The sequence below is a fragment of the Magallana gigas genome, chromosome 2 (genome assembly GCF_963853765.1).
Source record: "Magallana gigas chromosome 2, xbMagGiga1.1, whole genome shotgun sequence".
Lineage (NCBI taxonomy): Eukaryota > Metazoa > Mollusca > Bivalvia > Ostreida > Ostreidae > Magallana > Magallana gigas.
Window position 1 is genome coordinate 19701002 of NC_088854.1, and position 24530 is coordinate 19725531.

General features: G+C 33.7%; 3 protein-coding genes across 4 annotated transcripts in view; 1 reads left to right on the forward strand and 2 right to left on the reverse strand.

The window, feature by feature from the left end:
- The window catches only part of LOC105337235 (G-protein-signaling modulator 2), a 34993-nt gene extending 28258 nt beyond the window's left edge, over positions 1–6735 (reverse strand). The window contains exons 1-2 of one of the 2 annotated variants that reach the window (XM_011441869.4): positions 6594–6735; positions 2485–2571 (exon numbers count right to left, since the gene is read on the reverse strand). In XM_011441869.4, coding sequence (XP_011440171.3) covers positions 2485–2511 — 27 coding nt within the window. In that variant the 5' untranslated portion in view covers positions 2512–2571; positions 6594–6735. Of the gene's footprint in view, positions 1–2484; positions 2572–4051; positions 4125–6593 lie in introns of those variants that run through there. The other variant, XM_066075426.1, reaches the window with a different exon arrangement.
- A 190-nt stretch (positions 6736–6925) lies between these two features.
- Positions 6926–16368, forward strand: LOC105337236 (pre-mRNA-splicing factor SYF1). Its single transcript, XM_011441872.4, has 23 exons — positions 6926–7082; positions 7381–7529; positions 8043–8166; positions 8251–8448; positions 8707–8841; positions 9032–9196; positions 9674–9818; positions 10719–10791; positions 10923–11001; positions 11135–11254; positions 11357–11457; positions 11620–11695; positions 11924–12010; positions 12183–12296; positions 12493–12579; positions 12675–12750; positions 13334–13443; positions 13718–13821; positions 14292–14391; positions 14528–14702; positions 15236–15341; positions 15706–15812; positions 16006–16368. Exons 1-23 carry the CDS (start codon positions 7020–7022, stop codon positions 16074–16076), a joined length of 2565 nt encoding a protein of 854 aa, XP_011440174.2. The 5' UTR covers positions 6926–7019; the 3' UTR covers positions 16077–16368.
- Positions 16369–18884: 2516 nt separating this feature from the next.
- On the reverse strand, positions 18885–22860 carry LOC105322677 (uncharacterized). The gene is made up of 2 exons (XM_020065004.3): positions 22669–22860; positions 18885–21565 (listed from the first exon to the last, which is right to left on the reverse strand). The coding sequence occupies exon 2, from the start codon at positions 21553–21555 to the stop codon at positions 19339–19341; it is 2217 nt and encodes a 738-aa protein (XP_019920563.3). The 5' UTR covers positions 21556–21565; positions 22669–22860; the 3' UTR covers positions 18885–19338.
- Between the last annotated feature and the right edge of the window lie 1670 nt (positions 22861–24530).

Below are 24530 nucleotides of genomic sequence, written 5' to 3' on the forward strand. Positions count from 1 at the left end.
TATATGTCATGCTACTATGTTTTCTGTTTAGTTTAGTTGTCCTATGTACTGTGCAGCTAATACATGAACATTGACCTCAACTGATCCCAATGAACTTTGTTATGATAAAAATACATACAAACAAAAAGACATATGAGGTCAAGTTTTATAGGTTTCTTTCTCTTCTTGTAAACTACTTCTGTACACAATTTGAAAATGTTACTCTAAAAACTATTTGAGTTATTACATCTCAGCAAAACTGTTGATGGACAGATGGACAATGTGATGATTACTACAGGGCTCCTCCTTTTTCATGCGAGGCCCTAAATATAGATATCATTCATAAGGAAAAAAACTTTTCCTTGTATGCACATGAAGAATGCTCCTTGAGAATAAAGGGTATATACATGTATATAGCAAATTTATCCAAACTAGACATCACTGAAATAGTTACCATCTGACCCCACTTAAATAACGGACATTAAGATGAAAAGCGTTTCAGAGAATTTTGCTTTGACCTTAATCTATCACTTACAAAACTTTTTCTATTAGTATGAAACATTTATTCAAGCTCATTGCCTACCCTTTACGTTCTGAGCAAGATTAAGCGAACGGAAAATATCTTATGGACAATATTAACTGAATATTTTTCAAAATCTTCTATGACCTTCACATCTGACCTAGAAAAATGGTTCAAAATCACTGACCTAGATAAGTGGTTCAAGATCATTGCACACCATTTATTCACAAGCTCTATCTAATTTGCACACCCTTCATTCACAAGCTCTATTCAATATGTCAAGTGGCTGATGGAGCTGAAGGGAGAGTATATATGCTCTGAACAAAGATGGTTTTGCTGTCTGATATGACCTTGACCTAAAAACTTCACTGAACGGCACTCTGTGGGTGAAGAATGAGCCAGATTAGACCACGGGGAGAGAATATATGATCCAGACAAAGATTTTTCACATAATTCTGCTATAACCTTAACCTTTGACCTAGAAACTTGGTTCAAGGTGGATGAAGTATGAGCTAGATTGAGCCAAGGGGAGAGAAGATATGCTTCGGACAAGTAATCTTGGACGGACGTACAGACTGATCACTATAGTAATCAAGGTCTAAGGTCTAATCAATAAAGTCTAATATAATACTGTGGTCACCTACAGAATAGGGCCCTAGTAATAAATGATCATCATCACAAATCAAAACTTCAGGGGGAAAAAAGTATATAATATTTGCATTTGTAATTTCACATGCTACTGTCTATTTGTATGTCTTAGTTGTATTCTGTAGTGTATCTTTTTTTATTTGAGAGACCTTTCAGCACAGGACATCAAGATATAAGCAGGTTCAGTAATTTACAAGTCAGATACGTTTTCAACCTTAACCTTTAATGTATAAAATTGGTTCAAGGTCACTGCACATCATCTTGAATGCTCAGGCAATGCAGGGTAGACACTATTCTTAAATTTAAGTAGATATATTGAACCCATTTCCAATGCTAACCACTTTTACAACTAATTATTCTTGAAACTATAGAGTAGAGCTCTAACAAATTTCATATAACATCTGCATGTTAGTCACTTGAAAACTTATATTCAATTTTTTCTTGTTAAAATGTCTATCTATATTGCATCAAAGATTTATTCTCATATGCCACTTATATGATACGGTTGAATTGAGGGAATAAAGAGAACTACTAAGATTCTGAAAGACAAAACTATCGTCGTTTTAAAAATCATTCAACCTCCCCCACCCCCAAATCATTTTGATTTGAAATACATGCATCAGTACAAGTTTAAATTTATAACTTATCATTATAATCTACTGTATGTATACGAATGTATACGAATTGCATGATGTAATTTAGTATTTTTGCCATTACTTTAGTTAATTAATTAGAAAAGGGTGTTTTCTTTCAGTGCTTGAGCCAACAATATTCTAGGAAATTAAAAGAGTGGTTTTTGGTAAAAATGCAATAATAAATTAAAAAACCATTCATCATCAGCACCTTCTTATTGATAAGTTTTTTGTTTTACTACAATTATATCTTGAAATGAAATACACATAACACGTTTAAAGTTTCAGTGCCTTAACCAATTTCAATGCTGGTAGAGCAATTGTTTAAATTCAATTCACTTTCTCTCCTCCAAATGAACACCTTAGATTCTAATTATTCGCCATAATTTAAGGACACATGCAGTGTTCCTCAGTTTTTGATAGTTTTCCTTGATAGATTATTTCTTCTTTTTTGCATTTAAACCTGTCATAACCCATAAATTCAGAGTGCATTAATTATCAGGCTCTTTTTGGAGTTAAAATATTTTGAACTGTTCTTTTAATATCATGCAAAATGCAACTGAATGCTTATTGATAAAGTCATAGTATATATTTTCAATTGAAACCATATATCCAAATTACATTCAGGGAGCATGTTAAACATTGTGAACATTTAAAAAAAATAAGCACCCTGAAAAAAAAACTGAAAGTAAAAACTGAATGTACCTTGGACTGTATAGGAAGGGAATCCATTGTATCACACTCCTCTTCAAATCAATCACATTGTATTCTAGTTCCTGGTGAGAGTTTACACTGCCAACAAAAAACAGTGCTGTTAGGCTTTTTATCAGCAAAAATCAGTCAGCATTCTGATTTGAACATGAGAATAAAAAGTCATTAAATATCCATTTTCACTTGCTGATCTGGGCATTGATGGCTCTTTTAATAGGCATTGTGATCATTATACTGCATGTGCAAAACTAGGTGCGCACTGGGTTGTACAAAAATGATAAATGGCAGACCCCAACATCGGCATGCAGTCCCCCCCCCCCCCAGTCATTCAAATTCAAATACATTCATAAAAATACACATACCCTGGTATAGAAAAACATTTTTATACCTATACTTTAATTCTGAACATTGATCAACTCTGATTTTAAAAGCCTTCGCAGAAAAGAAAACTTTGAAATAATAATTCCTTTTTATAATTCTGCTCCATAAGCATGATAAGGTTTAGACATTTATTTACCAAACTATTTGAACCTTTTTTTATTTGCATAGTAGTTCCAGACTATAAGGTGTACAAAAGTCAGATCAGCTGACACTTGTAAAAATGTTTCCTCTTCATTGTCATCCATTCGGAATGCAATGTATAGCAATTTTATATTCACAATTTGAAAATGAAAAACATCTTTTACAACATGGACAGGGCAATAAAAAATTTACGATTGTAAAAAACAAATCAGGTAATATAATTTGATACAAATGCTAGACATATCGCACACAACACATAGTATTTATCAACCTTGCAGCCCTTTGTTAAAGCCTCTATGCCTTTTTATTATGACCACTCTCTCTCTCTCTTGAACACTGATACATGTTGATGCATCAGACTATTCCATTACAATAATAGTCAATCTGATCCTACACACATTTAATATCGACTGGATTCCAAGACTTAGCTAGCTTGCCAAATCTGGACAAAAATAGGAAAAATACGAATATAGTGATGAAAATTCAAAAACGGGGGATGGAGCATGAGAAAATGAGTCAAGAATTTTCAATGAACGAAATGAGTTGCTACATTGAAGAATCTCCAAAATATGTCTTTAAACCCTGTATTAGGGTGTAATATACCTCACTGATGAACATTGAATATTTTCATGCAGTATGAGTAATCAAAACAAAGAATACTGGTAAACCATATTTAACTAATTAAGGTTGACAAAATACATGTATTCAAAAAAAGATTATATATATTTTAAAAATTGTTTCTGGATATCAACTGTAGATATATTGTCTTGCTGCTCTATAGAAAAGCAACCACATAATATTTTTCTTTTTATGTATCTCTTATTCTAATATTTTGGCAATTTTATTTTGCAACAAAATGACAGAAATCATAAATAAACCCCACACTTAATACCAGCTGGTGGATCTTGGTAAAAAAAACCAACCTATTCATTCAGTAAAATTGAGATGTTAATTGTTTAGGGCCATTTTACTGATATTAATAGGACGCGTTTCTCTTTTGCACACATTTGATAATTAGGTATAGAAATAGATTTTATACTTCACTGCTTTATGTACAACCCACTCTGGACCTTAAGGGGGTTATTCTTTGCACTGTAAACAACTGACTTGTTCTGTGTACAAAAAACAATATTTACATTCCACATATTATTTGCTAGTAAAGTGTTTGAAAGCTAAGGCAGTAAAATGAAAAGTTTTATCATGACGTCACAAATGTTGAACGCTGCAAGCTGCAACGTCACAAGCAAAAATCAAAGTTCACACTTGTGGCTGTTATGTACAGGTTGCTCTTCCATTAATATGAACTTATCCTTAGGATAAGATATAGGAATTTTAATTTAAGGTATAAATCACATTTGCAGACAAGGCAAGAAGTTAAAAAATATGTAAATATAAGCAGTAAATCATGATTTTTTGAAAGATACAGTCTCATAACTGCAGCGATGTGTGCATAAAAATTTTCATAGCACGCTAACGTGCGTTACTCAATTTATATCCACACACTGCTGCAATTATGAGTCTGTATCTTTCAAAAAATCATGATTCAATGCTATAATAATCTTACTGATTTTTTATTTCTTATTTAATGAAAAAAAAAATAACAGTTTTTAGATTTAATCGGGGTAAGTTGTTATTATTGGCAATAAGAAAATTTCACTAATCTGAAAAATTCGATAATGCATGTATGATGATAATCATTCTACAACCGACTGGTAAATTTGGATTCACAAAATTAAATAACTGGCATAACATCTTTTATGTATCTTAAAGCTCCTTGGTCCGATTTTATATCAAATTTTATGCACGCTTTTAAGCGATGGCTATGCTTAGTATATGTATAATGATAGACATTGCAGTAGTTTTACCCGTCAATTATGCCAAATTTCAATGAAGAAAAATACGTACAAAATTTGCTAACAAAACAAACGGCATTAAAAGGTACCGCGTTATTTCGCCTCATGTTAAATTTCACCCCTGACGACGAGAGGGGTATGGTTGTATGGCGAATTTGACATCGCTTTAAAAAAAGGTTGAAATGATCAGACAAATTACAAATAAACATGTGTACGTTTTGTTCGCTAATATTTCCAAAGTCTGCTTTCTTTACAATCGATGCATAGCATGCGGGTTGAATAACCCCAATCATTCAGGGGACGAAACCAAGCGGTTTCTTTTTCTAAACATTCCCGTGATGCATTTTTTGGTTTGTTTTTTCGTTTGCCCAAAGAGAAATTATTTTTATTTACTTTGAATATTTCTAACTTTGAAAGGAGACTGATTCTGCTGGTGTAAATAGGAGAAAGTCCATAACTTTCCAAGATAAATGATTTGTATAAAAAAAAATTTGATACTGTAATTACAAAAAAAATCCGAACAAGCAGCTTTAATGAAGTTTGCATTAGCTAGGCCACAGCAGTATAATTTCTTGATTGCCGGACATTCAGTTAAAAAAGGCTACAAACAGCCGAGCGATAAAATTAATCAATTATTTTTTGTAGCCAAAATTCTTAGTTGGTACACAAATAAATTTGAGCAGACAGTTATATTTCTTCTACTTGTTTCTGTTTTATGAATTAAAACTATTTGAAAAGTAAAAAATAGAGTGGAAATAGAACAGAAAACAGCACAGAGTTTCCTGGATACAGAAAATTAATAATAATATTAATTGTATAGTTTTATTTATTATTTAAAAACAAGCAAGAGGGGTCTGACAAACAGGAAATTATATTGGTGTGGCCTTAGATTGTATATATTATTTTCCTCACTAATTTTTGGGTTTAAACAATAACAAATTGAAAAAAAAAAATAAGTTTTCTATTATATCTAATTTTAATTAAAATTTGTTGACTTGTACTTTGGTATATTTGGGTGATAGTTAATGTCATATTATAATCCATGAATTTTATACAACTTGTTACATGTATCTATAACATACTTGTCTTGTCTTTTACATTAAATAATTATCAAATTCAATCCAGATCAGATTATCTAGCTAGCATACTGCAGTGTTGTTGTTTCCATTTTTAATTAATTAACATATTTGAATGATAAATCAACACATTATTATTTTTTCACAATTAATATTGATTATCATGTCTGTGGAGTACATCAACAAAAGAATAAAATTTAAAGTTCACCGAAAAACACTTGTAAATCAACATGTTAAATGTTGCGAGCATCAATTAACAGAAAAGAATTAAATCAATAAACTAAAGAAGATATGTTTACACTACCAGTAAAATTCATTAAAATTATTATTTTCAATGACCTGCTAAATGAATTATAATATTTATAATACTGTATTTAAAATTGTCGTTTCAAATATCAACCAGGGCATATTTGAATTTAAATAAAAAAGTGAAATGATTAGGAATGAACTTGAATATCATAAGATCTATCGAACTCAAACTATTTAAAAAACAGTGTGATTACAACCAAAACAATGACAAAACTGACAATCAATCATGTTGACTACAGACGCACACAGTTCATGGACAGCGGATAACTTGACCAACACTCAAAAGATGAAAATAAATAGTGTATTAAAAACATGAAATCTTAGAATGTCACATAATACTTACAATAAAACGACAAAACATTTAAATCATGTTCCACAGTGTATTCTATGTTGGAGGGAAATTTTCATTAAAGTGAAGTCTCGCATTCATTATGAATCCGAGGGCACTGACGAGATTTCCGTATTAGAACGGTCCACTTTTTGATACACGTAGGGGTTTCAACATAGTTAAAAGAATAATACCAATTAATAACTTACAAAGATATAATTTCAAATCACGGTTAAATTGAATGATATAAATTGACTAAAATATATGGTATCTTATTTATTGATTTACGTTCTTGTAAAATATGTTTAACAGGCAGAGAGAATTACTTATGGATGCTACTCACCCCTTACAGTCGTTTACAAAACGATCCAATATGTCTGCGCCCATGGCACGTTAGATGTATACTGTATTTTGAAAAATAACAACAATATATAGCTCTAGATGACTATCGAGATGCCCGAATCAGGAGAAACTGCAGATAAAAAACCAAATGATTTATTTTTTGTAAGTATATTTTGTGTTTTTATTTGATGGACACAGAACTGACAGTGATTGATTCAAATCCTTATTCAGGATGGTTCTTTTACTTTAATTTCGTAAAGAAATAAGGTTTTGAATAAAAACAAAATTTGTTATTCTCTTAGTCATATTTATTAAAAGTATCACATTTCCCTATTGAAGTTATTTATGTCTTTGGCTTTAGAACATGTAGAAGGTACTCTGATGAGGCTAATTAACTCTTAGACATAACTAGATTTCCAATAAGAAGAGGTTTTGATAAAGCAATTTTTTGATGATACAGGAAGAAGATGACTTGCCATTTGAAGAAGAAATTCTTCGTAACCCATACTCTGTGAAGTCATGGTTGAGATATTTGGAATATAAGAAAGAAGCACCCAGGAGCACAGTTAATTTGATATATGAGAGGGCTCTGAAAGAGCTTCCTGGAAGGTAAGTTCACAAATATTCTTATTCTGGAATGTTTTTTTGTCAGGTGTTCTTTCAACATCAACAGAAATATATTAAACTAGTTATAGAACCGTATTAAACAAAAATGTAATCTCTTGTAAAGCATCCTGATTTTGTGATAAATTTAAAACGTATACTCTGATATGGCATTTGAACACTTGTACAGTCAAACTTCATTATCTCGAACTAGATGGGACTTGTTAAAAACTTCGAGATATCTGAGCATTTGAGATATCAAGGGTAAAATACTTCGTTTCAGTGCTTGGGACCTAAAAAATCACTTTGACATATCCATTGTATTCGAGATATCGGTGTTCGAGATACTGAAGTTCAACTGTAGTTAAAAAAAAACAATAAGTAAGAAATCAAAATGATATTGTAATTCTAGGAATGTGATCATCAAGGGAGAGAGTTCAACCACAAAAGTGAATGTAATATTACACAAGTACATGTATATTAGATGTGTAAAGATTTTGTTTTTGTCTTCTATTTCAGCTATAAACTATGGTACAATTACTTAAAACTACGAAGAAGACAAGTCAAGGGGCGTTGCCTAAATGATCCTGCCATAGAAGATGTTATAAATGCCCATGAGAGAGCACTTGTTTTCATGCACAAGGTAATTGTTGACAGCAAAGAAAAACAAAAACAAAACCAATATAACAGTGAAATTCTATATCTTTCTCCTGTTTGTTTTATTCAGATGCCTAGAATTTGGATTGACTACTGTCAGTTTTTGGTAGACTACAGTAGAATAACAAAAACAAGACGTACCTTTGATAGAGCTCTCAGGGCTCTCCCAATCACCCAGCATCACAGGATCTGGCCCAGATACCTTAAGTTTGTACGATTGTATGACTTACCAGAAACAGCTATTAGAGTGTACAGGAGGCATTTAAAGGTAGAAATGAATTATTTTGTCTATTAAGATGCAAAAAATTTAACATTAATTTTTTAAAACAATGAATAAGATAATTATTCTCTTGTTTATGAAATAAAAGTGAAATTTGTAAGGTATATTAAATTATATATATAAATAAGAAATTTTTGGAAAAAAGAAATGTACTGTGATAAGAAACTTAGAAAAAAAGTGTTATCTGATGAAAAACTCTGATTCTCAATGAAAAATGACCCATGTTTTCAACAATTCGTGAAATAGCTACAGAAGGAGAATACAGAAGAGTACATAGATTACTTGATGAAGATTGGATGGCTAGATGAAGCAGCCAACAAACTGGTGGATATCATCAACGATGATTCCTTTGTGTCAAGAGCCGGCAAGTCCAAACACCAGGTGAGTTTGAATCAAAGCATTCTTTGTGGGTCATGAGAATATATTACTGATAGTTTATCACTCAAATTAACACAAGTGATGTTTTTTAAAAGTAGAAATTCTTTTTTTCTGTTTATAAGATTCCATTTATCACAAACAGCTGTGTTAAATTGAAATCATGAATTTGATTCTAACATATTTTGATTTTCAGCTGTGGAATGAGCTGTGTGATCTTGTTGCTAAGAACCCAGACAAGGTAACATCACTGAAGATAGAACCTATCATTCGGCAAGGACTGAAGAGATACACAGATCAGATTGGTGTCTTGTGGAACTCTATGGCTGATTATTACATTAGAGGAGGTCATTTTGAAAGAGTAAGTGTAACTTGTCAGGACATTGAGCAGTTATATGTACATGTATTATTTTTGCTAATTTTTATTTAAATGTATGATTAATTGCTAATTTTGAAAAAAATTAATGGGATTGGGAGAGAAATCGGAAAAGAAAGGAAAAACAAAAAGATAAATGTACACAATTTTATTATAAGTACAATGTTTAATATTTTTATTTGTACATTACATACTGTAAATTCTTAATATTACGCAATACTTAATTCCGCAATCACAATGTTTTGAGTGAAATCACGAGAATATAAAATCATGAATGCAGAACTTTTATCCTCATTTCTGATATTAATCAACGCTCAGAAAATAAAGGCGAGATTTCAAAATCCGCGAAAGGTGCTTCTAGCGATTTTACGCGGATATTAATTCCTCATGTTTAATTAGGAATCTACAGTACACCATATATATTTTTAATATTTTTGATGTCTATCTTTTTCCATACTTCAGGCTCGTGACATTTATGAGGAAGCCATTATGACTGTGATCACTGTGAGGGATTTCACCCAGGTGTTTGATGCTTATGCTCAGTTTGAGAAGAACTTGATCAGTTCTAAGATGGAGAGTATGGAAGAAACAGGTGCTTCAGAAGAAGGTATGTGATTCTGTCGTCATTGACTTGTTTGTAATTACATGGGGTTTGTGTTTAACAGATTTTTTTTTATAGATATATATTTGCATTTCCATTGTTCTTTCCCACTGTAAGCCCATACGGAGGAGCTGCAATTATTTCTCTATAATCGCAATTGCTCTGTCAGTATACTATGACGTCATAAAGGTGTAACGTTATAATTATATACTTTTCCATGACGTTATAGATTTTTAAAAAAACCACTATACGATACATCATGTGTTTTTCACCAACTCCATTAAAATTGACGTATTTACATGTAATATTAAAACATGTTTTTGATAACATTTTAAAGGAATTACTGTTATAACATATCATTGATTCTGTTAACAAATATATGTGAATTAAAAAGATACATTACAGTCTGAATGTTTACTTTTGATGTAATAGCTAAATGTCAAGGTCTAGGCTAATACAGGGTATTTGCGAGTGGTAAAATGCAAATATAAGTAATAAACAACGATTATTTAGTGAACATGGCGTTATGAATAGCAACTGCTCTGCTGGCATATTTTCCATGATGCGCTATGATCTCTCCAACTAGCGCGCATCATGGAATATGCCAACAGAGCAATTGCTATTCATATCGCCATGTTCACTAAATTACGTTGTTTATTTCTTAAATAAGGCACAATTGACAAAAATGAAAACATGTACAGTGTATTAGAATACAAATTTAAATATTGTCCATCAATCAATCTGAAATTTATACAATTTTGTTTCTACTTCATTGTAAATTATAATATTACATTTTTTTTTCACTTTTGGAAAACTGCCTTTGTTATGAATTTGATTTCTTATGTACATCTGTACTTTATTTATATGAATTTGATTTCTTATTTACTTCCTTTATCTTCTAAATAGATGACTTAGAATTGGAGCTGAGATTAGCAAGGTTAGAGAATCTGATGGAAAGAAGACCACTTCTGTTGAACAGGTAGATGTTGATTTGATTCACTGACATCTGTCAGTCATCTTATAGAAGTTAAATAGTGAAAAAAAGACAGTGATGGATCTATATGGATAGTAAATTACTTATACAATTTATTTTTCTATGTATATTTTTAGTGTTCTTCTGAGGCAAAACCCCCACAATGTTCATGAATGGCACAAAAGAGTCAAACTGTTTGAGGGAAAACCAAGGGAGGTTTGTACTGTACCTGTACATTAACATTGCTCCTCTTGTATTTTTATTTAAAATTTTTCTGAAAAAATCTGTAAATTTATATTCAAATATGATATAGTAAAAGCATATTAAAACTGTTATTTTCTTTTCATAGATAATCAACACTTACACTGAAGCTGTTCAGACTGTTGACCCCAAACTTGCATCAGGAAAACCCAATACTTTGTGGGTGGAATTTGCCAAATTCTATGAGAAAGCCGGACAGATAGAAGATGTAAGAAATTTCTTAAAGAGCGACAACACTATACATGTATTTCTCACAATTCTTTCAATTTTATTGTTTTATTTATGTTCTAATTACCATTGATTTCTGTAGGCCAGAATTATATTTGACAAAGCAGTGAGAGTGCCCTACAAGCATGTGGATGACTTAGCTTCTGTGTGGTGTGAGTGGGCGGAGATGGAAATACGACATGAGTTAGTATTTTACCATGCTGGGATTGTCATATCAAATGATAGCAATGTTGAAACTTAGTGAATGTAATGGATCAAAATTTCTCTCTAACTGATTCAGTAATCCTAATGTAAAACATGTTAATTTGATCGTAATTTACTAAATTATGAACTGTTCTGTTGTAGAAATAATGAAGAAGCTCTGAAGTTAATGCAAAGAGCTACCACGCCACCATCAAGAAAAGTATCCTACCATGATGAGGTAAGGAGCAAGTGTATACTTTCATTTACATGTACGGTACTTTCATTTACAATGTGTGTGTAACTTTAGCATGTGGCAATGCCAGTATTTTTGTGATACATGTATCACATTAATAAAAGGGATAATTTGCAATGTGTGTGTAACATTAGCATGTGGCAATGCCAGTATTTTTGTGATATCACATTAGTAATAGGGATAATTAAGATGGTTATAAATTTGATTTTTCAGAATGAAACTGTTCAGAGTAGAGTTCATAAATCACTGAAGGTGTGGTCGCTGTATGCAGATCTGGAAGAGAGCTTTGGAACTTTTAAGGTACAGCTTGTTGATATTTTATACTGATTTAATAATCCTTTTTTCTTTTTTTTTTATTGTTTATCAATGCTTCAGATTTTAGCAAGATAAAGGAACTTAATTGATTATGCATATAATACATAACATGTACACTTTGAAGTTACTATATCAATTTCTAAATTTTATTTTGCAGACGTGCAAGTCAGTTTATGATAAAATCATCGACCTGCGAATTGCCACTCCCCAGATTGTTATGAATTATGGTCTGTTCCTTGAAGAAAACAATTATTTTGAGGAGGCCTTCAAGGTGCAAATTATTGGGCATTTACACTACATTCTATTAGATCAGCTTTACTTTACTTGTAATGCTGTATTTCCATTATTATACATGGTTTTCTATACAGCACTTGTGTATTTACATGTATTATTTTATTCGGTTTTCTGTTGCTTGGAAGTTATTAAATATTCTGCATTTATATAATTAATTTAATGAAATATTGTAGGCATATGAGAAGGGAATAGCATTGTTCAAGTGGCCGAATGTATATGACATATGGAATACCTACCTTACAAAGTTTATGGAACGATATGTAAGTATTGTTCATAGATAGAATTATTCTCTGCAAATAGCCTTATAGATGTTTGTATTTCTCATATTTAATTGGACACACATTCAATTCTGAAGGGTGGCTCAAAGTTGGAGAGATCTCGAGATTTGTTTGAACAGTGCTTGGAGAATTGTCCAGCCAAGTTTGCTAAGAGTGAGTATACAGTACCGGTAATTGATAAGAATTGTGTATTGAAATCAATTCTTGTATAGAGTTTTCTGCATGTTCAAAAATATCAATTTTACAACAACATCAAAAGATATCTCAATTGAACGTTTTGAAAACGTTTGTTAACAAAATATTATGTACATGGAAAGTGTATATACAGTACTGAACCAGTCCCATCCTAATAGAAAGTAGACCCCAACCAAACCCCGGATCTGCTTCCTGTGTCTGCTCAGGAGCTGCTTCAGGTCTGCTATGGTGGACCCAGAACTGATCCCAAGCAGACATGAGGCAGACATAAAGAGCAGACCAAAATTTCAGAAGCAGACCCGTAAATCACTTCTGAAAAATGTCCAAATGTCTACAAGGGGCTTACAGGCAGTAAGAAAATAAGTCTGCTTTATAGTTCATAAAAGTCGACCCCAAGAGCTGACCCTAGAAGACCCAGAGCAGAAAGAAAAGCTCTTCTTTGGTATTAGGTTGTGTCTGGTTGGTACTGTAATATACAAAACATGCAAGTTTCTACACTTTGTCTGATTCGATACATGATGTTACCTGTTATCATCATCAGGTTTCTACCTGTTGTATGCCAAGCTTGAGGAGGAGCATGGCCTGGCCAGACATGCTATGGCTGTATACGACCGAGCAACGAAAGCTGTGTTACCTGAGGAACAAAATGAGGTGAGCTAGCTGGAGCTTAGAAGCACAAAGGGGGTTGCTTTCAAGGAGGATAGGCATTTTTGCTGCTTCAGTGATCAGAACTACCACCTTCAAATTTAATATTGACAAAATAAACTCGACTCAATCTTTTCAAACAAGTAATTCACCTTTTCTTTTTTGAATTTATTGAAAGCCCTGTATACGAAAATTTTGGGCTCTGTGTTTGTTTATGATAAGTAATGTTATTCCGTCCATGTTTAAACATTTAGTGACATAAGCATTGTATTCATTGTAGATGTTTAATGTGTACATCAAGAGAGCTGCGGAGATTTATGGTGTCACCTACACAAGACCTATCTATGAGAAAGCCATTGAAGTGTTACATGATGAACAGGCCCGGTAAGAAATATACATCTAGGACAGTTTCGCAACCACTATCACAAAATTTCAATTACCTGTATATTTGTTTAGAATATTTAAGGTGGAATAACACCTTAAACATTATTTTCTTCTGATTGACATTCTCTGCATTTTTGATCTACATTTTGCTGATTTTAAACCAAGTACCGGGGTATTATACATTATGTGTCATTATATATATTAGCAAGATTCCCAATCAAAATCTGCTCGCGTATATTAATGGCAGCACACCGCTCTTTATATCTTTATGATATTATGTCTCATGAAAAATAAATTGCATCAGTTCAATAAATTGAATCACTTCTCCACCAGTCATTCGTAAATAAAAAATTAACACTGAATAAAATCGAAAATATCCTTCACAGTATGATTCAAAATGCAAAGGTGATACATGCATGTGTACTAATCCCCATCCAAATTTTTTGTTGAAACCATCTATATTTTCGCAGGTCAATGTGTTTGCGGTTTGCTGATTTGGAAAGAAAACTTGGAGAAATTGATCGAGCTCGAGCCATCTATGCTCATGCCTCGCAGATTGCTGATCCTAGGGTAAGTGAAATACACTCAGACCTCATTATATTGAACTGGATGGCAAAACTTTCAGATACTCTACTACATTTTTATAAGTTATTATAAGGTTCTCATCATCCTGCAAAAAATATATAATAAAATTTTCTTGTTTCAGGTGGCAGCCAATTTCTGGCAAGTTTGGAAAGAGTTTGAGATCAAGCATGGAAACGAGGACACTGTGAGAGAAATGCTGCGAATTAAACGCTCAGTACAAGCCATCTATAACACACAGGTCAACTTTATGTCTGCACAGATGTTAGCAGCTTCAAGTGGAAAAGGAGATAATGCAGGTAAAAGACACAATGAATTGATTTTATAAATATTATATCCATATATTTACATTTTCCAGTGTCTTTGCCTGTGATAACACTACGTATCGATTTTGTACTATATAACCCATAATACAAATGACGCCAAATTGAGGCGCCAGCAGGGTTTGCTTATTTATATTTAAATATTTAATCGTACGATGGTTTAAAATTATATAAATATAAGTAATAAGGAATCATTCTTTGAATATTATGAGGTGATAATTTCGGTCGGGGCGTGATCAAATCTATCATAAAGTCCTTCGGGCTTTATCGGATTTGATCACGCCCCGACCAAAATTATCACCTCATAATACTCAAAGAATGATTCCTTATTCCTTATATATTGTGTATCCATTTACACTGCATTCATAAATTGTATCCATGCAGGCAATGATTTTTAGAACTAGATAAAAGGTACATTACATGTATATATCTGAAAACATGGATTTGATAGATGCATGTACATCTTAAAGTATGAGATTATAATAACTTTGTTAATGTATTGAATTAAGGAGAGAGTAGTGACAATATGCAGAAACTGGAGGAGAGAGCAAGACAGTTGGCCGAGGAATCTGTCAAAGACCAGGCCAAACCCGACAAAGGCATTCTGTTTGTCAGGTAAGAGTACCACACGAATAGCATATCATTCTATTTGCCACACTGATAGCAGTTCATTTTATAACTTGAAAGTTATGATATGATCTTACAGTTTTAATAATAAACAAGGGGGGGGGGGTTCTTTAACAAAAAACCATTATTCAGGAATTATGTCACTTTTCTTTAGAAGGTATATGTAAATTTGGGGCTATTGTGTATCCAATATTTTCACCAATACTGATCTCCCAGAAAATATGATTACACAGTATATTATTGATTGGGGACTCCTGGAGTCCCTGATCCTGATCTCAATGATCTGATTTCATTTATATCAATTGTTAGATACTGAAAATTGTGACTTTAACACTATTGAATTTTTCTGCAGGAGTGACAATACACAAAAAGAACTGGGAGAGCTGGCAAAAACTGCCAACCCTGATGCTATTGACATTGATGATGATTTCTCTAGTGATGAGGAGGCACAGGTGGAAGGTATGATCATCTTTAAAATGAAAATATTATGCAATACGTATAACTCTTTTTTCATTGTGTACCTTAATGATAAGTACATGTATATGCAATACGCTTTTGGGAATTGAATTAAATCATGAATGAATGTTGAAATCATGAATTCATATCAAAAGTACATTATTCAGACACTAAGTGTCATGTACCTTTTCTTCAGAAATGGAAGTGAAGTCTGTTCCAACTGAAGTTTTTGGGTCTTTAAAGAATGAGGAGGAAGAGGAGGATTGAACAGAATTTAACAGCATCTGCATTCAATTCTATCGTAAACCTCGAAAGTAACATTGATGTCACATGTGATTGGTTGACTGATATATAGAGAGAAACTATTATTCAGTTCACGAAATTGATCGTTACAAGTTTGAAAATTCAGAAAATGGAAGGAACAATTAACTGTAAACTGCATTTGATGTAGAATATGATGTAAGAGTATATTGTATCAGTAGTTCACCAGTTTTACTGTACAACTTTGAAAATAAATGAGTGACACAAAAAAAAGATCCTGACATTTGTTAAAGAAACGGCCAAGGAACTGCATCATTTTTTGGTGTAAAATTAACAGAACACAATTAATACATGTTTTTTAATACTAACAATTTGACATTTGCAAGTTCATGTTTTTACAATTCAACTTGTGACTGTCTTAAACTCTTAATACATGTACTTAAACAAAGAAAATGCTCACTCTGTTATGCAGTATTTTCTATTTCCTCTCTTAGGCCAAAGAAAATTCTTGTTTGTTTGGAATTACCTCCCACCTCATTGAAATACCCCCTGCTGATAAAATTTTATTTGAAAAAAATAACTTTTTTTTTAAATGGAAATTTTCATTTTTTACCAATTTTTAATAAGTTAAACTTCAAGTTTGAAAACAAAAATTCCCTCCCTCCCTTCTTGGTCTAGAAACCTCCAGGCGGCAATTCCAAACAAACATTTTTTAATGATGACCTTAAAAGTACAATGCTTTCACAATGCATTATTGTAGTATTCCACCCTGAATAATCAAGATGTAATTTGTCACGAAACGTACTCTAGCTATTATTAACGATTCTACACTTTATGACACACATAATATTGGAACACCCCATCCCATTTTGGGTCTCCTCCTATACAGCGGTCAATTTTGAGTCCGGTGTCCATTAACAGGTCGGCGGCAGATACCAAAACCGGAGTGTGTCCAAAAATAACCATGTAGCCACCCTTTTTCAAACTCCTCAGAAGCGGGTGTACCATTTTCCTCGCTACCACGGCTTTTAAGACCTCGGAATTTATGAACCGCACAAAGACAACGTCCGCAGTGCCGTCAGCTATTTTCGGTTCTGCGGCATTCCCACAGTAGATTTCGTCCACGCGTTTCTTTGCAAAGTTAACCATGTAAGGACTAATGTCTTGGCCTACCGTGTGACACTTGGGTAGTGCTTGTTTCATGGTCCACAGAAATTGACCGGTTGAACAGGCAGGGTCGTATAAAGTGAGGTCGTCTTTCCTTAAGGATTTTAGAAACTGAACGGAGTATTCCCGGAGAAACACCTCCCCTTCTCCAAGCTGGAGGGCGAGAGTCTCGTCAATTTCCCAGCCTTCGTCTGGGCAGTGAATCTCCTCTTTATAGGCCTTCTGTAGAACAGGGTAAGGAAAGATGATTTCGATGTGTTTGATGCGATTTTGAACGATGTCGTGCATGATGAACTTTTTCTCTCCCGGTGTTAACTCCCGGTAGTACACCACAAACCCGTCGTCCTGCACGCGCTGGTCCACCATTATACCAAGAATCATGCCTGCTTGAATGTGGCTGCAATGGAGCTCACGGATCTTGTTGGCGATCCACTGGTGAGACAGAATCCGGCGTCCAACCAATGAACGAAGCATCCCGTTGTGCTGCTGCCAACTTTTTAGAAGGAAAACACTCTGTGGAAGCTCGTCCCATTTCTCAAAGTATATTTTCGGCGTCCTTTGGCTAACGGCTTCCCAGTCGATTCCGCTAGAAGAAGGAACGTCATCGCCAATATGCCGTGTTTGGTACATTTCAATTTCTTTCAGTATAAGTTGCAAATTTCTGTTATCGTGTTTATCCGCGGTGTCCCTTATTAAGTTTTGAAGGGCAGACTTGGACTCTTCCCATTTGCCATCAGAAATAAGTTTCTGTGCAGCGTAGAGCCTTTTCCGAGTTTCTGGATTGTTAACGTCTCGGAATACCCCGTCAAACTCAAACGTGCTGTGTCCGTCCGTAGCGGTAGGCAGGCTTCCCTCTTTACCACTCATAGCTGGGTGCTGGGTGGCGTTCAGTTTGAAGATACTCAAAGTTATGACTATCCTACCGTGGGTCAGTTCGTCCTAATACCGTAAGATATGGAACGTTCTACTTTCCTCTGATAAAACCGAACGCTGTTGTATACAAACAACGATAAGAAAAGTTCGGCAATTATATGAAGGCAAAAACTACTTTATTTGAATGTATGTGTGAATTTTAATACGTTTTTGTCAAGCCCTGTTATTATTTTTTTTTTAAACAAAAGCACGATATTAATACAAATGCCTATGAGCCACGTCGCTCACATTAGCAAAAGAGTTCCGCTTCGACCCAAGGAGCAAATAGCTTTACCATACATCTAATATAATGTAAAACTCGTCAATATGCAAATGATTTCGTTTAGAGAGGTCAGTTAAAAAAATGTTTTTCTCAGCACATTTATCTTCTTATATAAATGATCCAATAATTCTAATACTTGTTATAGTTAATATAAAAAAAACCCACCATGAAAACCCATAAAAATAGCATATGTTTCGTGTGTATATATATATATATATATATATATATATATATATATATATATATATATATATATATATATATATATATATATATATATATATTTATTTATTTTTTTTTTTTTTTTTTTTTTTTTTTTTTGGTTAACAATGGTCTATTCATTTTTTCACCAGCCTGAAAGTTATGTATCTCTTATATAAATAATTTAATACTTTCCCCATTGCGGCATCCTGATTATGGTATGAATATATATTTGTGATTAATCTTATACATTGCTTCATTATGTATGATACACAAGTGTGCACTTTCAGTCTTCAGTTTAGTTATTCAAAGCAATCAAATGAACAACAATTAAAAGCTAGCCTTTCAACTGCCACTAAAGTCCCGAGTTAAAAACGCAATTATTTATAACAGGTACTATATTTCAAAATTTTGAACGTGTTGTAAATTGTCCTGCTTTTCTTTTGTTTGTTTTTCAATATTGTATATACTATATAATAACAATTTTACTTATTTAAAAAGTTGTAAACTGTATTGCCATTTTGTAACATAAACCAAATACTAGTAAGTCTTCAAATGCAACACATTTATTATCGATAAACTTAAAACGACAGTTGTGCTATTCAGTTGACACTTTAATTAAAACTAGATCCGTCATCCCTTTTCGCAATATCCTGCATTTTGAAATGGTACTTTTTCAAGACATGGAAGTATTAATTTAATTTTTCAGGCTATCAAAGTATTTGAGCTTATTTCACGATTAAGCAATATGGCGATATGATAGTACGTTGCCATTCTCTCCTTATTCTCCCGCATTGACATTCCAAACATTGATACCGCCTTCTCTTTGTGTCCATTTTCATAGAGGCAGCATCCAAGTAGACTAAGTGCTACATATCTATGAGAAACTCCACTGAAAACCATTTCTTCAAACTCCTTGAGTGCCAGACACGATCCAATGTTGTCTCCAACAAGACGCTTGCATTTAAATTTCATGTAGCAAGCATACACCAATGGGTCGAGCGTTAAGTTGAAATGAAATTGTTGCATTCCTACAGCCCTTCTCGAATAAAGCTCCTGTTGAAATTTCAACACCAGGGCCTCAAAACGGATATCATTAGTAAGCAATGGTAACTCAAAGGGGTAGAATTGAATGTTGATAACCGGGCGAGAATCAGCCATGTCTCCATTACACACATTCGCTAGTATCAGGTAAAAAAGTGACATATAGCTGTTCATTCTAACTTGTGGCTTTGAACGACTCGTCTCTAACATTGGTAACAGCAATTCCAAACAGTGTTCGATGCATCCAAACGAAAAGAACGCATGCGCTACTTGTGTTATTCCTCCAACGGAGAGATTCGCCACCTGCAATTTGGAGTCGTTCAATAAACGTTTCAGTATTTCAAACCGTTGTTGCAACGTTAACGGGCCAGAATTTCTAAAGGTGACTGAACTCGCAGTCCGAATTTGCAAACATGATAAGATTTCTATCATCGTTTCTTTCAGTGTCAAAGACAAGTTGTCCGAGTTCTTTTTCACCAGAGTGAGCAATAGAGACAGGGTTTGAATGGCGACCTCGGGGAAGGCTTCCTCCTGGCCGTTGAAAACGTTGTCCATAAACTGGTTTATTGTATCTTCTGAACTAAATCTGAAGGCTGCCTCATTCCGAACATTCCTGATCAAACTTAGATGTGAACGAGCCATTTTTAAATAATTGTACATATATCGTCGAATATTGTCGATTGATTTTAAAATGTTAATTGTAATAAGAAATCTCGAAGGGTTAACAAAATCTGTAATAACATATATCAGCCCCAACCTTTCATTTTCAGAGTATTTAGCTTGAAATAAATTGCATTTCCTCATGAAGTAGTTTGGACAAAAGCCGACCTGAAGAAAGTTCAAAATCTTCAAAAAACACAACCTCACATATCTAAGCACAAATCCAGGTTCCCAATTTGAAACATCGTTTTCTTCTGACACCCAAAGAACCGCTGTTTTAATAATATATGAAGAAATGATAGCAGAAAAATGCCCAAATATCTCCTTTCGAATTGTTTTTAATATCGCATACACAAAACGTTGTATAAAATTCATATTTCTGATAAGCAATCGTTCAGCAAGAACAAAAGAGATTCGCCATTCCAATTCCTCGCACTGACTTTGATGGCCGCCGATCGGTACCAAGTAACAGCCCTTCTCGACTGCTTCCTCTATGAGCGCACCACCTGGCCAGTCAAACTCTCTTCTTCTTTCAATCCACTCCTCCGCGATTTTTGGCCACTCTCTACACTTTAATGCAACCACCGAGTCAACCGACTTGACATGTGCCAGCCCACGAGTGAGCACGTTTTGGTCGTCTGTTTCAATACTTGCTGAAAACGACGGGCCATTGGAAAACCAGCTGATGGACAATTTGTGTCCCAGCAGTCGAGACATTTGACTGTACATGTGATCAGAAGAAAGGTCTCTGTTTATATCAAACACATTGTTCCGTACTTCAGAGCTTGATAGAAATAGTGGAACTTCTTCAGTTGAACGGTTGCTATCTTCCTGAATCAGTTTCAGCTTCACGTAGCCTGGTAGCGTGTCCGAATCGTCGAATTGCAGGCACTTAATATTTTCTCGTGCTTTCTCTGGTGCATGTCTTTCAAATACAAACCATGACCTCGCTACCGCCATGATATCCACGTCAGACTCGTTGGAAAAAATGTCCAAACTCGGCACACCTTCGCCCGCTGATCCGACAATGTGACTCTCTGAGAACGGTCCTTCGGGTAGGCGATTGTTAACTTGTTTTAAGATAGTTATTTCCCCTAAAAATAGCGCATCCGTAATCATTTTGTTCCCGTCCTGGTGAACTATAGATAAAATTTCGGCGAGATCGGACAGAAAAGATCCCGGAAATTTGTCCCCATTTGCATTTGTTTCTCGAGCCATTTTTATAAACCTGAAATATTTTAGACATAACATGTAAATTATTGGCAAGGAATTATCGCAAGTTTATAAATACATGACTGCAATTTATTATGATTTATTAATCAGCCTGTGTTAACATAACTTTATTGAGACAAACCGATTGAAACACTTAATTAATCTGTAGAGAGTTGTTTAATTCTCTCCTGCATAGCCTAAACAGGAAACATAAATAGCAACGTTAAAGAGCTACGATGTGTCTTGATTTCAAAAATATATGAAAATTAATTTGTTTTCCTCAGACGCTTAATCCTTGTTTTTTTAGTTCTCGCGTGTATTTTTATACCTGTTACACAAAAACATTATAAAAACAATCCAAATAAGTACACAACAATAAGTTAGAAGACCCCTTTAATTTCAGATTTGACTCAAAATACATAATATCATTAAAGTATTTACAATCGAATATTGAACAAATATGAAAAAATGAAACGCATATCTGCATGCCCAAAGATACAATATGTTGACAATTTGTGCAGTGTGAATGTCAGATGAATCTGATTAAATTATAGTTTGATTAAGCAATATCAATGTACTTTAAATCTAGATATAAATTATGTACAGATGTACTTACATGAATGTATATAGAACAATGTAACAAATATACATGAGAAATGTTTTCATATACAGGTACATGTACAAGAAGATACCGTAGAACAAAAAATAAAGTTAATTTAAAATCTCTTGTTAGCGTATTCTTATCAAACCATTCTGGGGTCAGTTCTGAATTGTAGTGAACAGAGGCGTCGGAAGCGAAGTGGAGACTGGACTTATCACAAATCTTAATAACAAACAAAAAATGTATAACTTTTCCAAAAAAGTGGGGGGGGGGAGGCTAAGGCTACCCCCCCCCCCCCCCCCCCTTCTTCCCGGTCCCAGTTCCGACGCCTTTGATGAAATATCACTTGATAGATCTGTATACATGATACATACATGTATGATGTAAATATAGCGCGACTGGTGAGTCGCTCAATTGATTTTAAGGCACATGACGGCTCATTTTTAAAATTTTCAGATAACATCTGAAAATTTTAGTCTTATGTTGTAAGATATCTGTTCGACTTAAATTTACAATACCTTAGAAAGAGACAGGAAACAATGTCTGATGTGTGATTTACCAACGAGCTGACAAACCAAAATACTATCTCTCTCCAATTATCTGTGTCACGTGTATATTAACTTTTTTGTTTAAACACACTACTTCCTGTTTGTAAGAGAAGGTATAGTAAAATAGAGTGGACCTAAACAGGAATGTAGAACAGTTAATCGAATTCACTTCAAACTTTGAAACCTAAACAGTGTCATGAATTCTCAAGACATATACTATAGCATTTAGAGAATATTTTCCCGATATGTCTGTCCATGTACATCATTAAATTATTGTACAATTATATTGTTCATTAGGAAGAAGATATTCTATCTTTTGTCAATTTATGCAAAAAGTATTGTATCAAAGATGAACGACATCAAATATTGTCATCGCAGGCACGTATCATCGAGGAGGGGGGGGGGGGTGCTCCCCTCCCCCCACTATTATCTCGCAGCTAACATTTTTTTAATATGCATATGAAAAAGTAAATTGAGATGGAGTTGCCCTCCTTTTGGGAGTACGTAAAAAAAGAATTAAAAGAATCGAAATTAACAATAAAATTGATTTTTATCTCAATAGAATATGTTCAATTCAATAGCAAAAATGTAGGCAATTAAAAAAAATCAAATAAAAAAAGTCTTTAGTTTAAATTGAATGTTTTTATTTTTTTCAAATATTTCTTGTCACTGATTACGCAGACCCTGAGCCAGAGGTACTCCAAGTTGATATATTTCTTTTAAATATACCGTACTATTAATAATGAAAAGTCTCAAATAAATTGGTTCGTTGGGTCGGGAATACTTAAAAAAATAATTACATGTGCACATGTATAAAGAGTGGCATTTTTATCAAGCTGATATTTTTAAATCTCAGGATAAATAACAAATCCAAAAGTCGAGTTCAGATACGATTCTTTTACAAAAAATACCCTTCTCATGCTTTTATCAATGAGTATTTACATTTTGCAGTGTCTTTGCCTGTGATAACACTACGTATCGATTTTGTACTATATAACCCACAACTTCAAATGAAGCCAAATTGAGGCGCCAGCGGGGTTTGCTTATTTATAGGTAAATATTTTTAAATCGTACGATGGTTTAAAATTATATAAGGAATAAGGAATCATTCTTTGAGTACTATGAGGTGATAATTTTGGTCGGGGCGTTATCAAATCCAATGAAGTCCGAATGGCTTTATGATAGATTTGATCTCGCCCCGACCGAAGTTATCACCTCATAATATTCAAAGAATGATTCCTTATTACTTATATTTATATAATTTTAATTAAGCCATTGATGATTAAATATTTAGATATAGATAAGCAAACCCCGCTGGCGCCTCAATTTGGCGTCGTTTGTATTATGGGTTATATAGTACAAAATCGATACGTAGTGTTATCACAGGCAAAGACACTGGGAAATGTAAATATATAAATATAAGTAATAAGGAATCATTCTTTGAATATTATGAGGTGATAATTTCGGTCGGGGCGTGATCAAATCTATCATAAAGCCCTTCGGGCTTTAATGGATTTGATCACGCCCCGACCGAAATTATCACCTCATGATACTCAAAGAATGATTCCTTATTCATTAAATAAAACTGACACCTCTGCATTTAGATATTCCCAAGCCAAGGGTTTTCCGCTCCGCTCTTCATATACAGCGGAGCGGACTTGAGAAGATGCTACGATGTTACTCCCTTGGTGCCCTGCAATTTTTCAGATGTACCGGTATAATATCATGTATATATTTGTCATGCATCCTTTTACGATCGTCTTAAAGCCAATATGCGAGTTGTAAACGACAGATTCCATCAGGACTGTTTTGGGCGAATAAGTTGTAGTTCA